This window comes from Staurois parvus, unplaced genomic scaffold, assembly GCF_062004578.1.
Source record: "Staurois parvus isolate SC_StPar_1 unplaced genomic scaffold, SC_StPar_1.0 ptg000147l, whole genome shotgun sequence".
NCBI classification, from domain to species: Eukaryota; Metazoa; Chordata; class Amphibia; order Anura; family Ranidae; genus Staurois; species Staurois parvus.
The window spans coordinates 20,616,123-20,633,009 of record NW_028317943.1 but is presented as its reverse complement, the minus strand read 5'-3'; the positions used below and the strand labels follow the sequence as shown (position 1 = coordinate 20,633,009).

Genomic DNA, 16,887 nt, shown 5'->3' with positions numbered 1-16,887 from the left:
CTATTACTTCCTGGGTCACCTCACTATTTTACTTCTGTATTTATACCCGTGCTCAGCAAAGCGCTCCTTGCCTGAGCAACTTCACAGTTCTCTGAGCTCCCGTCTGTGTACTACTGTGTATCCTGTCTGACTACCCATGTACCAATCCTGGCTTTGTCTACTGTTTATGCTTGCCTACCACCTGCCTTGACCTTGGCTTGTTTCCTAGTTTTCCCTTCTGTCTTGTGCTGTTGTAGTCTGCACTCGCTTAGTGTTCTCCACATTCTCAACTGGGCGTACCTGGGGGCCGTGACCAGGCTTCAGCTTGCTGCCAGGCCATCCCTACCTTGAGGGGCCCTGGTGAAGAAGCAGGCTGGGGCTTAGATTCCACACCCTGGGAAACCCCAAGTTGGCGAACTACAAGGGCACACGACCATTTTATCCTGACACAGTAAAGGAGGAGGCAAGCAGTTCTCTTTAAATGTGTTTATGCAACTAAATATACAGTGTGGTAAAGGTGTTAGTAACAGATAAGGGGGGTGGTCTGTTTTAAGAAGCTTACCTACAACTATTCAGTAATTAGGGATAGCATACATGTTTAGGATTTTTATTTTGTGGGGAGGGGAGTTAATCTTGTCTGATAAAGGCATAAAACCTTAATGCATTTCCACATCTGTCCCTTAGTTTGTGGAGGACTCCCACATTTGTGGGTAGGTTCTTATATGGAAATATTTACCCTAAGTATTTGTGAGCAACAAATTCAACTGCAAATCGTAATTCTATACCTTTGACTAGACATTTCCAGGCATTTAGTAATGGTCAATAAGCATTTATTAGGCAACCTTGAATGCTTTAAAATGTTTGGAAAACATGTGAGAGTTTATATTTTTGTGGAGGTGAAATTCCCAGAGGTATGGTGTTATGCCATGCTATCTGAGATTTGAAATGTGAATTATGTTTTTGTACGAATCCATTTTGTTTTATCTTCACTACGAAGGTAAAGTGCATTAAGTACACTTCTCCACTTTGCAGCCTATCTCTCAACCCCCCCACCTAACTAAAGGTTCCACACCCTCAGTCTCTTTCCATTCTATCACTGTGACCTAACGCAATATATATATCCTTCTGAAAAATCGTGTTTGTGCTGGCTGAGTTGTACAGTTGATCCCCCTAGGTTTCACAAAAGGATATAAGGATGGTTGCAGTTGGCCATGAGCAGGGGATACAGATAACAGTAGCAATAAAACATATTTGAACCCTTTGTGAATTGATATACCTTTTTCTTGCTTGTAGAATTCTTAATGGAGCTTCTCAAATCACTGAGTTTCCTGATCTCACTGGAACCACAAGCCTGGAAAGTCTGTAAGTGCTTAGCAATTGTGTTCAATATCAGTGTCACTCTGCAGTTTATATGATGCGATTAAAACAGATTTACTTTTTTTTTTATTGTAAAGAACTTTGACAGGAGCGCAACTGGTCAGTCTCCCCAATGTTATCTGTGATCAACTGCCCAACCTTCAAGTGTTGTAAGTGTTATTATGTACTTTTGTATCACTGAGCTGATTTTCTAGCAGATTCAGTTGTTTTAAGCCTGCAATTATCCAACAGTTGTCTTTCTCATTCAGTAGTTACTTGGTAACCAATATGTCCAGCTATGATGGATCATTATTTTTCAGCACTGCTGTTTGGCCACAAGTGATTTCTATGCAGCATTTAGATGTGGGTACTAAAATTCTCATCTCAAGAAATATATCAGGCCATTGGTAATTTGGAATAAATCATGCTTAGTGAAGAGGACACGTTTTTTTAATTTTTCTGCTTAGTTTAGAGTTTAAATTTACATGTTGAGGGATGTTGGGGTTTAGCTTTAGAAGTTGATTTTAGAGGGTAGCTTGGGTTGTTAAGGTTAGGTGGAGTTATAGAGTCAGGTTAGGTGAGGATAAGTGTAATTAATAAGTGATATTTGCAAGGGAATGGATGTTTAGACTTAATTCAAATCTAGTATACCATCCAATTATGGAAGGCCTTTCTGGCCTGTATCTGTGTAGATCGTATATAGTATCCTTTGTTTAACCTTCCTAGACGTAATCCCGAGTTTGGCTCTGGGTTAATTTACAGTACCAAAAGTGATAACCCCAAGCCCCACTCAGGATTACTCTATAGCATTTCTCCTGCGATACCTCGATCCTTACCTTGTCCTGCGATCCCGTGATGTCCTCCCGCTGTGTCCTCCGGCCAATGCCGGCATCCATCTTCCGGGTTCCATTCCCTGCGAGCGTCGGTATGCTGGGTGGCAGAACCGGCGGGAAATTTAAAAAAGTTGAAATATGACATACACATAATACATACATTGTAAAATCCAACAGAAAAAGGTGCAGCGCTAAACAAATGTATACATAAACATATGATAGCTTACCCCACATGTGCATATCCCTCATGAATACGTGCTCGTGCATGAAACACATAGAGGAGGAGCCATATGCGGTGATGTCACGCCGCCGAGACCACGAGGAGGTCCGGCGGCCATCTTTCTTGCTGTACATGGTCAGTGACAGTTCTTATGCTGTTTTAATTGTTATGCTTTACCTTGAATAAACGTTTATGGCTGAAAAGTACTACACTATGGGCATTCTTCTTTTTGGCTCTGCATGAGCCAATACCACCTTAGAGCCCATTCCTGGAGGACAGCAGTTGTGTGGCAGATTACCAGGGAGGAAGGAGATCTCTTGGACCTGAACAGGCTGCTGACTACCTTTTAAGGGGGACCTCCGGCCATATTTCATATACTGTACTTTGCGTATTATGATCTTTCATCTGGTGAGTGTGCATTTTTAACATCCCTTTGACACATCACCTGAATGATCTTCCGGGAACATACGGATTACCCACTAGAGACTATTTTGATCACATCAGTCACTATTATCAATTTTGAACTGTTTCATGCTCTCTACATAGGGAAGTTTTGTGATATATTTATCATCTCTAAATATCACATGCATGGAACCTTAATATAGATTGTTTTATATGTGTATTGCATTTTGTCACTTTATATGGTCACTTTATTCAGCTATCATATGTTTATGTATACATTCGTTTAGCGCTGCACCTTTTTGTGTTGGATTTTATTTTGTGAGCTATTTTTTGGTTGCCTTTGATGTATCAGCTGCTAGTTGGTTTTGGGGCTCGCTTCCTTCTCATTCCATTATCTAATACGTACATTGTAATCTGTTAGGATTACATTACTGTATCAAACCATGTCACCTAAATTTTGTCCCTAGTGCTTTGTCCAGTCTCCTGCCTGCACTTTTACCATTCTTTCTGCCTGGAAACTTGAGAACATTCATGGCATCCAAAAACTGTCCCTTTAGGTCAAAAGCAGTTTTAGACCAGCTAGAAAACAGTGATCGTGAATTAGAATCACTTGCAGAATTGAGTGATAATGATTTGTGGGGAAATTCATCATCAGACACTGAAATCAATTCTGCGACTGAGCTCAGTGATGTGCGAACTTGGTGCTCTATTTCAAATTTCAGTGTTTTTGGTTTGATTACTTTATTGAATTAAATTTATTATTATATTATATAATTGTTTATTATATTATAATTTATGATTTTGTATTTCAAACTTTATCATACCTGGGATGTTTACTAGACTCTTGTTTGGACAGATTTAGGTGAGTTATTCCTAAGAATTACAGGCCTACAATATAAAACACCAAATTTCCATGCAAAACAATGTATCGCTTTGACATTCAAAAATATTGATTAGTTAGACCGCCAGGGAGGTTAAATAAATAGAGCTGAAAATCCCCAGAACTCAGACATGTATTTTTGGTCAAGGAAAAGATACATATTTCTCCCAGAGCCAACATAAATTTCACTTACCAGAGGGCAGCTGACTTTGACTTCTAAAAGTAATAAGTGCAAGTAGATGTCCCTCCTAGATTGTAAGCTCCAAGGAGCAGGGCCCTCCTAACCCTCTTGTATTGAACTGTATTGTTGCTGTATTGTCTCCCGTTATATTGTAAAGCACTGAGCAAACTGTTGGCGCTATATAAATCCTGTATAATAATAATAATAATAATAATAATAAAACATGTAAATATCAGCTGTCCTGAGACTTCAGGCTTCTCTAAAGGCTCTTATTAGATGGGCGACCAGGTGGTGGTCAAACAGGTAGCCGGGCTAAGATATTACCACTTCCTTGCCGCCTACATAAATTGTAACAGTACAGCCAGACAGGGCTGTACATATGCTGCAGCTGCAATGCTTTGCTTTGTGGCCCCGGCATTTTTAATTTGGGGTGCAGAGGTTGACAGTCGGCACCTACACTCTGCTGTTGTTTGCTTGTTATGACCATAATATCCCTTCACTCTGCTCTCCAGTGTCACTAATCCAGCCAGTAAAACACCAGTTCGAAGTGAACAGCATTTCAAAAGCTTTGAACCTGAGACTTTTTATATGGATGTTTCAATTTTGTTTAATAGGCTGAGATTCAAACCATCTATGGGCAGATTGATCATACCCAATTTGATTGTTGTACGACTTGGGTACAACTAGTCTATCGGATTTTTCATGCAATTATTTCCAGCTGCTATAGCCGCTAGCAATAATCCCAGTGTTTTCCTGGCAGGGACAGCTTTCCCCTGCACCCCCTGCTGGGAGAACACATTAGCTCTGCGGGAGGGATTCCCCCATCAACAGTGACAATGTTGATGGGGGAATTGAGTGAAGTTCTTTGCTGCAGGAAAAAAAATTTCTTCGTCTATGGCCTGTTTTAGAGATATATTACCAGGATGACCTACAGTTGGCTGGTTAAATCTAATTTTGACTGTGATATATAACATATAAAATATATTTGTAAATTGTTTGATATATTTGCAGTCTTTCCAGAGATCTCTTTAATGTCAATCATTGCACAACTACACATATCCTTTCCTACATGTCTGCTTATATTCACATATTTTTTTGCCTAAAGAAAAGATAAAAAAAGTTGAATAGTTAGTGTACCTGATTATTAAAATACATGCAGAAATTCATTATTAAAGGAAAATGTAATTGCTACCAATAAAAACAATAAATCATGTGAACCAGAGCAGAGCTTGCCACGAAACTGACACTTTTTTTGATCTCATTGTTGGCCTGGCCGTTCATGTTGTGAGCACAGAGTCTTATGGGAGAAAGAGAGGGTCAGATTTCAGTGCACATTATCTGTACACTTTAGGAAGGAATTTAACAGTTTTCATTTTGCTGGAATATCTGCCCTACATTAAATCCTTCACCCAGCTCAGAGCATGCAATGTTTTAGCAGAGGGAGGGAGATCTTTTTTTGGAATCTGTCTGAGCTTGTTAAGTTATGGTTCAAAGGTAGTGAATGGTCCAAGGAATATTGAGTGCAGCCATGAAAGGACAAAGTTTGCTCTATCTTCCCATTAATTAGAAGAGGGAAAGGCAGCACAGGAGGCAGAGCACTGAACTACTGCTCATTTGCTGGAGGCATATTGTTTGTTTGCAGCTCATTGTTTAAGAAAATCATTGACTGCAAGAGTGTTTTCTACATACCATGACATTTTATTCTGTACACAGTGCTGTCATGTTGTATGCTATTCACATTTCCAATTAGCATTCACTAAGGACAAAGATTCACTGGTGAAGACTGCCCAGGAATCTGGGCACACAGTCACTCAGTATGTTCCCAGGCTTTGCTGGCTTTGCAATACTGAGATGTTCCACTACCCTACCTGCATCCTCAGACATATCTCTCACATATTAATCTACAATATACCCAGCAGTTTTGAGACTCAGGCCTGACCGCATTGGTTTAATCTGTTCCTTGACTGAGACATCTTATTAGTACATACTAGTCTCTTCTGGCATTTTTGCACCCCCGTTGTGAATTTTCTAGAATTGTTACCTGGAACCTGGGATCTCTGGATTTTACCCTGGTAGAAATCTGTCCTTTTGTGTGATATTCCCCTTTGATCTCCCATTCCTTCCTGCATTTCCTCCTCTCCCACTGCACTTTAAGAATGGATCCGCAGGCTTCTGGAACACGTGATGTTTCCCAGGAGGTTGTGAGTGGGGCAGACTTTAGTTGCTCAGCCCTCTGCAAGCTGAGCACAAGTGGGAGAGGGTTCCAGACGTCGGAGTGGGTCAAATTCCACTTTTCCTATTATCCCTTGTGAGAATCTAGTGAATCTGAGTATCCCTTTGGTGTTATACCTTACCCACAGCCAGGGGCGTATTTGCCACAAGGCAAACAAGGCGTTTGCCTAGGGCAGCACTTTTCAGGGGGGCAGCGGCACCCCCCCCCTTTCCCACGGAAGGGATACTTCCATGGGAAAGGGACAGGGGCTTCTGTGTCTTACCTGTTTCCACGACTTCGTATCCCACTTCAATCCGGTCCACAAGGCACTATTGTTGGAGGGGTGGAGAGGGTAAATGTCCGCTGTCTTCACCTCCCTGGATCTTAATCGCAATGTGGGCAGGATGACATGCCACCCCTCTCATCTGGCCACACCCCCCAGGATCACTGGGCAGCCTATGGAAGCCTGTCCCTCCCTCTGCAAGCTCCGCCTCCTCATCAGTGATTGGCTGCCGGATCTGTAGCTCAGGAAAGGCACACAGGCAGCCAATCACCGGTGGGGAGGCGGAGCTTGGAGAAGAGGAGGGGCACTTTTCCTCCCACTGACACCAATGAGGGGGCACTTTTCCTCCCACTGACACCAATTATAGGGCACTATTCCTGCCACTGACACCAATGATGGGGCACTATTCCTCCCATTGACACCAATGATGGGGCACTTTTCCTCCCACTGACACCAATGACGGGGCACTTTTCCTCCCACTGACACCAATGATGGGGCACTATTCCTCCCACTGACACCAATGATGGGGCACTTTTACTTCCACTGACACCAATGAGGGGGCACTTTTCCTCCCACTGACACCAATGATGGGGCACTATTCCTCCCACTGACAGCAATAACAGGAGAACCTTTCCTCCCACTGACACCAATGATGGGGCACTTTTCCTCCCACTGACACCAAAGAAGGTCAAGAAGAAGGAGTCACAAAGAGTGAAGATACACTTGGGGGGAACTAGCATGGACTAGTTGCAGCATGAAGGACAACATTTAACAAGTGAATTTGACCTATGCTGTTATGTAGGTCTAACTATAAGGTGAGCAGGGAGAGTGTCCATAAGGGAAGCATTTTTTCTTGAAGCGAATGTCAAGCACTTTATAAAGCACTGTATTAGGACATTTTAATTTGGGACTGGATCACAATTTTTTACAGATTATAGTCCTGGATTTATGTTTATTGTTTTATTGTTTTTTCATGGGTTTTCATGTTTTTGAGGCGTTAGTACACCACATTTAAATGTATTATTAGGTTAATCCTTTGCCTCCTTTCTCTAATCATGGCAATTTACATATTTGTCCTTGCCTCCTTTTTTCATCTGGCATTCGTTAGGGTATTAGTTCCTTCAAATCGCCTTTTAGCAAGATTCCACGTTCGTTGGATCTTTCAATGGCTGTTGTCCACCCCTCAGATAGACTATTCTGGGACATCCCAAATGTCTAAAGAATTACTATTTTTCTGTGTTTGTCAATGGATTCTAAAGAAAAGGGATTTTTGTAATTACTGTAAAAGAGTTTTTTTGAAGTTTATTGAGTTGTCACATATCTGATTCTGGAGCCCGAGATGACAAGGGTGGTATGTTGCACAATTCCTGTCCAAGCACCCTTGGTGGTGGAGACAGGGACTGTTAGCTCAGCGGAAGGGTTCTGGTGCCAAGAAAGTTGGTTCAGGGAACTTGAACTTGCAGATGCTGAGGTAGGATTAAGAAGCGAGCAGTCAGATCACAAGCTGAGTTTGTTAACTGCTAGGCAGATAGGTAAAGAATCACAATAAGAATCCAGGTCAGAGACAGGCAGGCGTCGGCAATGTGCTGGTAGGGTACAAGATACAAAATCAGCTGGCAGAAACTTAGAAGTCCAGGCCGGGGTCGGTAACATGGATCAGTAGTAGACATAACAAGCAAGGGGAATCCGAGCAGAAGCGTCAGATGTAGCTGGGTCAGTAGCAAGATCAGCAGATTTTCAGGAATAAATAACACAGGGATCGAGCTGAAGACAGTCCAGCACTGAAGATTGGCAGACCTCCAGGTTAAATAGACCACCAGGTGTCAGGATCTTTGGGCACTTCCATGCGTGCACATGTGCACCATGGCGTGTGTGTAAGCATGTGCATTCTTGTCCTTGCATGTCTTGTTAAACTCCTGTGCTCACTAGTATGTGCATGCCTTTTTCTGATACTCCGGTGGGGGTCTATTTGCAATGATTGTCTTACCATTTTGTACTACACTCGTTATTCAGTTAACCTACAAAAACAATGGAACAAGTTTCTGAGTTTATAGTTTACCCTGTTAGTAGTAGTATAAACCAGCCTTCCTCAACCAGGGTGGCACCCTGGGGGGCCTTGAGGTTTCTTCAGGGGTGCCTTGGCAAAATGCCTAAAAATTTCACAAAACTTTTATACTAGCCAGCGGGTAGAACAAGCCTGCCTTTTAGTTACACAAAGCCACGGGTTTTAGTTGTGCACCATTACGACCTTCTAGCCACCGGCGTCCTGACAAACAATGACACCATCAGTTGATATGGAGGATGTTGGTTGCCTGCACAGCATCCTAGTTTGCCTCTCTCCATCCATGCTGGGGTCACATTAATTCAGTGGTGGATAGAAACTGTGGGAGAAGAGAAACATTGGCATACTAGTCAGTACCAGTGTGCAAAAGTGCATTTGCTTTGGAAGAATAAATCTCCTCTAATGTTGGGTGTCCGACGTGTGTGGATGTTGACACATTATGTAAAACTTTTAAAATAGTTTTTCACATTTTAGAATGGGGTGTCTCAAGACTGTCCATAATTTTAAAGGGTGCCTTGACTGAAAAAAGGTTGAGAAACACTGGTATAAACTGTAACCTATAAGTAGGTCTCTTTAAACTCTGGAACTGGAAAGAAGAAAGAGAGTACAGTATGTGCATCTATCATTATGAAAGGCATTTGATAAGAAAGAGACATGTGTGAGTTAGCTGGAAACTCTCAGTCTGTGCACTAGTTTATTTTCTTTTAAAATGCTCCAGGGGAAAAAAATAATAATTTATGGCAGCAGCTATTAGATCACGGTGAATATATTTGATGTTTTTCCATTTGACATTTGGTGCATTAACACTGATTGCAGTTTATTGCTTTATTACCATTGTGAGCGCTGTAAACCATAAACAAATATTCTATGCACATTTTTTTTTTTGCTTGAAGGGGAAAACAGTGGTAGTTATAGACTCTTCGTGTTGTTTGGTCTGTAACTTCAATGGGTAGGATCCAAGTTGATGTTCTAAATATGAAACAAACCTTCTCACTGAAATGTTGGGCACATTGTGATACTAATCAAGCCAACAATGTGGAGCATTTACAAGGGGAAAATTATTAGGTGCAGAATCTGATTATATTTATTATATTCATTATTTCACTCTGTTATTAGTGTTTGGAGTTTTACCATCACACTGTTCATAGAAGTTTGTCTATCTCCATAAACACTTAGGAAGATTAGTAAAAATACAGACAGGATAACTATATCACAAGACTTTTCTGTTTCCATTGTTTGTCTACTGTCCAGATGTCATGTTTTATGAGCATGCCTTGTTATTCCCTTATGTCCCTTTTTATAGTATTGCATAAGGAAAAGTTAAACCCTTCCAAAAAGTATTGTATTATTAAATGAAAAATATGAGTAGCATACGAAACAGGGCAAGCTACACCATGGCCATAGATGGACAGATGGGTTTTGTGTACATATTACACTCTATAAAATGTAGATCTATGTTTGAGTTGGAAAATAAACAGGTAACCATGAAGCAGTACACTAAAGTTCACATTATGCACCTGAAACTATTCACTGATACAACTGAATGTGGTCATTGAGCATGTCCAATATAAACGCAGTCCAGATGTGTGTTAAATTGTTACCTGGCTCATGTCCAGTCTCCTATAACTATGATTAATTGGAAATACTGATATTTATTTATTTGCTATAGTAAATTTTCTGTGATGCAAGGTAGCATTAGAGCACTTAAGGGGAAACGTAATACTCTTTGAAGATGCCGATGAAGCACAGAATGCTTTTCACCTAAGTCAGTGGGAGTTCGTGCAGGATGGGATTTCATTGGCTGCTTTTCATTTCTCTGTATTGAATTACCAACTTGAATTTCACTTTTTCAATGTACACTTTTTTATATTGTATACCCAATTTTAATAACTGCTTTATACATCTTAAAATATTCCTAAAAATTCCTAAATGATTAAATATGCTATATTTTAAACATATACAAACTTATTTTAACCGAAAATGCTTCGTAGTTATCTGCGAGTGTTTGTAGCTTAAATGTAACCAAAAGTGCATTCTTAAACAGGACTTTACAGATGCTTAGGTTATTAAGCACTGCAAGAAAAAAAAGTAATGTGTATACATTTTCAGATAAGTAAGTCATTTATTTTTTAATTGTATGTTAGTATTGTAAATATAGGTATAATATATTTTTTATACTATTTTAATATGCCATTTTCAGTTGTACTGTACTGATTCATTGTACATATCATATAGGAAAAGGATTTCCTGCACTATAGTTTGTTATGGTATTTAGTCCAACAGCTTGCATTGTCAATTGAATACCTACAGTAATCCACTTGTATTATGGGTAGGGCTCTTACCACCTCCTAATATATTAGCTTTAATTCAGAAAGCTTTAACACAAGGGCAAAAATCTTATAAGCTAGCACCAGATCCTGCTCACTCTGCACCACTCCTGTCTCCAGAGAAGTTTCTTGTAAGCTCAGACAAGCCATAAAGTCCCTCAGTGGTGCCCTGTAGACTCAGAGCCCAATGGCTTATGAATCATGTCTGAGCATCCAACTGCCTTTTGATGGGCTACCTTAGGCAAGCCATACACGGTCAACACACTCAGTGTTGACGGGAATCCCTCCCGCCAAGCTGTTTTATTCTTCTGGTGGGGGGGAGAGCAAGCCGCCCCCACAGGGAGAAGACAGTGATTATTGCTAGGGGCAATACCAAGCACTAGCAATAATCACATTGATCAACTTGGGTACATTCATCCTGCCTATACATGGTTCGAATTCTGGCCAGTTCCTGCGGAACGACCCAAGATTTGAGCTGTCCATGGCCGGCTTAAATTTTGGCTATAGTTCACTAATCGCATCTGCAAGCTTTTCTCTGTAATGGCATTGCAGTTAGTTCAGTTATCATAATAATACTACCACATTATTTGAGGTTATTGATTCAGAAAGCATCCTTCTTCTTTTGACCTGGAGTTTCTCCATGGTCATGATCTGTTTCTTGGTTGGAAGGCATACTTGATCAGTAATTGATCAGTTTCATAAATTGACAACACGTCATACTCATGCATATGTTCAAAGCTTTTGAATTAGTCCATTATTAGCATGTTTTATCTGTGCTTTCAGTTTTACAATTAATTAGCAACGCTATCCTCTTTGTACTTTTTTCAGAGACTTGTCGTATAATCATATTAAGGACTTGCCAAGCTTCTCTGGCTGTCAGAGACTTCAGAAGATGTGAGTATTTATTACACATGCAGGTGTTTTTTACTTAAGCCTTCTACACCATATCAATTCAAACATAACATCTTTAACCCCATTAACACTACAGTGTTTGGGTTAAAGGTGATCTGATGGTAGAGAAAGGTTTGTTATGGAATGTCATGCTTCTACAATCCACTTATCATTTTTCTGTCATTTCAGAGATCTCCGTCATAATGAAATCAATGAAATCAGACCCAGCACCTTTCAGCAGCTGATTGTCTTGCGATCTCTGTGAGTGTTCTGCAAATCCCCTGCTTGTTTGATCCTATTTTACTCTGCTGTTTAAAGAACTATAATTAAGAAGTAAACACAAAGCACCTTACAGTGAAATCCCTGTCTATGATGTTCAAGAGACCTAATAGATTGGTGTCGCTTGCACTGTATAAAATGGGGAAAAGAAAACAAGGCATCTTGCACCTAGTCTGTTTGGATTCATTTACTAATCTACTTTAGCTTGGCAGAGATGCCACAAAATATCACACACATACATAAAATGGTAAAGGAACATTTCTAAAACATCAGAAGTAATTCTCCCTCGTCCTACACATATTCACAATAACACAACGCATTCACTTCACTGAATTTGGAATAAACTGTTAATGTAATGAACGGAATGATTGGATTTAAAGGGACAGATTGTGTCAGGTACTGTATCTGTTACAAGCACACATAGCATATTGTATTATATTGTTACTTTGTACATTATTTGAAACTTTGGATTACTGTTTAAGTATCGAAAGTTGTGAGGTTGAAGATGGATAATCCCTTTTGTTACGGTAGTTGTTTAATTATCTGATGCAGTATCAAATCACAATCTGCCAATGATTTGTGGAAGATATTAATGTAACATTTCAGTAAAGTGTTTGGAAAATTCATCCTAAATGTCAATATTAGCTATAAACACAAAGCAAAACAATTATTGATCCTAATATATTTCACATGTTTAATCATGTTTTTTTTTTTTGCAACCAGGGATTTGGCATGGAATAGAATAACATACATTCACCCAACATCATTTTCCTCATTGCCATCTCTCATCAGATTGTAAGTAAATTTAAAAGCATGTAGATGTTCTGTCATGTTGCATTTTCATCTGTAATAGTAAAGTATTTTTTCTATCCTTGATAACAATAGTTTGAAAAGGACACAAAGACCCTGTACACATATATGTGTTTTGGATGCGTTTTGAACCACATCCGATTTACATGACATGTGAACCAAACTTTTTTTCATATGTGGGGGCTTGCCACTGTGTGATTTAAAACAAGAGTCAGGTACGTTGTTTAGCCTAGTTCGGATGTGATTTCCAATGTCATACACTTTAACAATTTGCATTGGAATCGCATCTGAACTGCTGAATGAAAGCGCACCTGACTCTTTTACAAATCACACTGCAAACAGGCCTCGCACATATGTGAACACAGACTTATACTGCAGATTGTTTGTGCTGCCAATATTTTTGTCACTGCAGCTCACTTAGAGCTAGCGTATGACTACCATAGGAAATAATAGGAAATACAGTTTTAGAACTTGGTCCAAGTTAATCTTATGAACCCTTACCTTCTAACTGTCTTCTCCTTCTATAACACGGGATAAATTGGACCGGCCTATGCTGGTACCAGTGGCTTTTGAGGCAATCAAACCCTCTGACAGGAATCTATTAAGTGACTGCAGTTGGTGCTGGTTGTGTGAACACCTCTGAAATCAAGTGTGGATATTGGCATTCAGGCTTGTCATGTTCTTGTGCTTGTTTTACAATTGCACAGTCTATGATTCTATCATTAATATAGCGAGTGTCCGTACTGTATGATTATACAGCACTTTTGTAGTAGCAAAGTAAAACATGTTCCAGAGTTCACATACTTGTGTCCACATAATAAGCAGCCGCTACAGCTCAAGATCACTTAATGGCTTCCTGTCAGAAGGCTTATGCACTCTAACACCCCAATCACATCAAGCCTGACTTTGAAATCAAAGTCGGGGGATATGCTGATTTCAGGTGCGATTTTAAGACATCTGGCACAGATGTCTATGCAAATCGCACCAAAAGTAGTACTTGTATTACTGTAGAAATCAGTGCGATTCCGACTTGGTCAGAACCGCACCGATATGACTGCTGTAATTGCGGACAATAGGGTGCGACTTGGCATGCCAAGTGGCACCCGATGTGACCGGGGTATAACAGCTATAGGTACTGCAGTTCAAAGGGATTAATGATAGGTAGTGTCATTTTTCTCTTTTAATAGGAGGAAAGCAGGAATAACCATGGCGGGAACATTATGTAATTTGGAAGGTATTCTCCTGTAGTATTTGTCTTGAGTATGCCACCCCATATCCTAGAAGTCAGTTTAAAGAACACTGGTATTATGCAAACAGCAGTAACCCATAGGGAGCAATAGGCTGTCAGTTCACTGTAGTTGGTTTTGATTGGCTTTCGGTTCTCTGTCAATTAGTTTTGACTGCCTGCTGTAGGGTTACTGCATGTATTTCCCTTATTTAACTGGACTGTAAACATTAAAGTACTGACTGACAGGTGAATGTAGCAAAAGTAGAAGAGTCACGTTTTCCTTTTTCTTGGAATGTTAACTCTTTTAAGTCAATAACCTAAATACAGTACTTACACTACAAAAGGAGTGCAGCCTGTTCAAGTGCTTCTAAAGCCTCAAGGTTTTTTACTTTAACGCATTCTATGCATTAAAGTAAACAGCCTTATATGTCACAGATCCCTCTCGCTCCCCCCTTATACATACCTGAGCCCCATCACTATCCAGCGCTATACATGAGAGCTGTGGCTCTCCGGCTCTGTCCCTCCTCACTGCAGGAGAAGGATCTTTCTATGGGGGCACTGGACAGGTGGAGGAGCTAGGATCGCCAGCAAGGGACCCAATAAGAGGAGGATCAGAGCTGCTCGGTGCAAAACCACTGTACAGCGCAGGTAAGTATAACAGGTTTATTATTTTAATTTTAAAAAAGCTGAAGCTTTATTATCACTTTAAGGTCCCTGTATGCTTTTGCACATCTCTGATAAGTGGTGCACGTTCACCAGTCTTTAACTACACCACTTTGCAATAAATGGCAAAATATAAAGGAAAATCTTTCCCAAAGTAGTGACTTTTTCAAGAGGGTCATGCAAGGCTAGCTATTTGGCATTGGATTGCAAAAATGCGAAAGTCCATTCAGCCCAGTCAGTTTCTATAGGCAATAATTCACAAAGTAAATTGACTCCAGTCATGCTTAAAATTCACCCAATCTCACTGCTGTAATCATGCCATTTTTGTTTGGCATACAGAGATGTAAAAGAGCACAGTTTAGGTACAAGTTTCAAAAAGCTGTCAGTTGCGAAGACAAAAGCAAGGTATGCCAACCACATTCATTATCTGAGCAGAAAGAGTTGTTTGGGTAAAGAAACCTATGGACAAGTGCTAGGCAACCATTTATTTCTTGGGAGCTCACATGCCACACATTATTTAACTTGAGAAAATAAACAAGAACAAGTTTTATCTAAGTTTTGTAAAATTGTAGTGGAATCAGGATCTTCTATGAATTTTTTTCCATAATCAATTTTTATTATTGAAAATAAGACTTACATCCGCAAGATCGTCATTACAGCCGATATCATAAACATCAACAATAGAAAAACACACAATAAAGGATAATTGCAGCAGGAGCAATCTATGAGAATAGAAAGAATCATTCCATCATAAGGTACTCTAGCACCATCTGGACATTTCTAGTTGAATAAAACATATAGTCAAGGGTTCAGCATAAAAAAAAAATTTTTTTGAACAGTGAACCTGAGGGGTTTCATGAAGGAAAATTCGTCAGGTTACTTGTGTTACACGAGGCACTTGGTTTCACTATTCTATGATTTTTTTATTCATACTGAAACTAAGTTACACTTGATGAACATAGGCTTTTACTATAATGGGCAAGCATCCACAGCATGACACACATACAGGTGAAACTTGAAAAATTTGAATCTCGTGCAAAAGTTCATTTATTTCAGTAATGCAACTTAAAAGGTGAAACTAATATATGAGATAGACTCATTACATGCAAAGCAAGATAGTTCAAGCCGTGATTTGTCATAATTGTGATGATTATGGCTTACAGCTCATGAAAACCCCAAATCCACAATCTCAGAAAATTAGAATATTACTTGCAATCAATAAAACAAGGATTGTACATAGAACAATATCGGACCTCTGAAAAGTATAAGCATGCATATGTACTCAGTACTTGGTTTGGGCCCCTTTTGCAGCAATTACTGCCTCAATGCGGTGTGGCATGGAAGCTATCAGCCTGTGGCACTGCTGAGGTGTTACGGAAGACCAGGATGCTTCAATCGTGGCCTTCTGCATTATTCAGTCTCAGGTCTCTCATCTTTCTCTTGGCAATACCCCATAGATTCTCTATGGGGTTCAGGTCCGGCGAGTTTGCTGGCCAATCAAGCACAGTAATCCCACGGTCACTGAACCAGGTTTTGGTGCTTTTGGCAGTGTGGGCAGGTGCCAAGTCCTGCTGGAAAATGAAGTCAGCATCCCCATAAAGCTCGTCTGCGGAAGGAAGCATGAAGTGCTCCAAAATCTCCTGGTAGACGGTGTGCGTTGACCCTGGACTTAAGCACAGTGGACTAACACCAGCAGATGACATGGCTCCCCAAATCAACACAGACTGTGGAAACTTCACACTGGACTTCAAGCATCTTGCAGTGTGTGCCTCTCCATTCTTCCTCCATACTCTGGGTCCTTGGTTTCCAAATGAGATGCAAAAGTTGCTCTCATCAGAAAAGAGGACTTTGGACCACTGAGCAACAGACCTGGTCTGTTTTTCTTTAGCCCAGGTAAGACGCTTCTGCCGTTGTTTGTTGTTCAGGAGTGGCTTGACAAGAGGAATACGACATTTGAAGCCCTTGTCCAGGATCCATCTGTGTGTGGTGGCTCTTGATGCACTAACTTCAGCCTCAGTCCACTCCTTGTGAAAGTCCCCAAAACTTTTGAATGTCCTTTTTTTGACAATCCTCTCCAGGCTGTGGTCATCCCTGCTGCTTGTGCACCTTTTTCTTCCACACTTTTCCCTTCCACATAACTTTCTATTAATGTGCTTTCATACAGCACTTTGGGAACATCCAACTTCTTTTGCAATTACCTCTTGAGGCTTTCCCTCCTTATGGAGGGTGTCAATGATGGTTTTCTGCACAACTGTCAGGTCAGCAGTCTTTCCCATGATTG

General features: G+C 40.3%; 1 protein-coding gene across 1 annotated transcript in view; it reads left to right on the top strand.

Moving 5' to 3' along the window:
• Nucleotides 1–16,887, top strand: part of LGR5 (leucine rich repeat containing G protein-coupled receptor 5) — a 226,149-nt gene that overhangs the window by 184,671 nt on the left and 24,591 nt on the right. Inside the window, exons 10-14 of the mRNA XM_089674104.1 lie at nt 1,273–1,341; nt 1,434–1,505; nt 11,564–11,629; nt 11,816–11,887; nt 12,629–12,700. Of these exons, the coding sequence (XP_089530230.1) occupies nt 1,273–1,341; nt 1,434–1,505; nt 11,564–11,629; nt 11,816–11,887; nt 12,629–12,700 (351 nt within the window). The remainder of the gene's footprint in view (nt 1–1,272; nt 1,342–1,433; nt 1,506–11,563; nt 11,630–11,815; nt 11,888–12,628; nt 12,701–16,887) is intronic.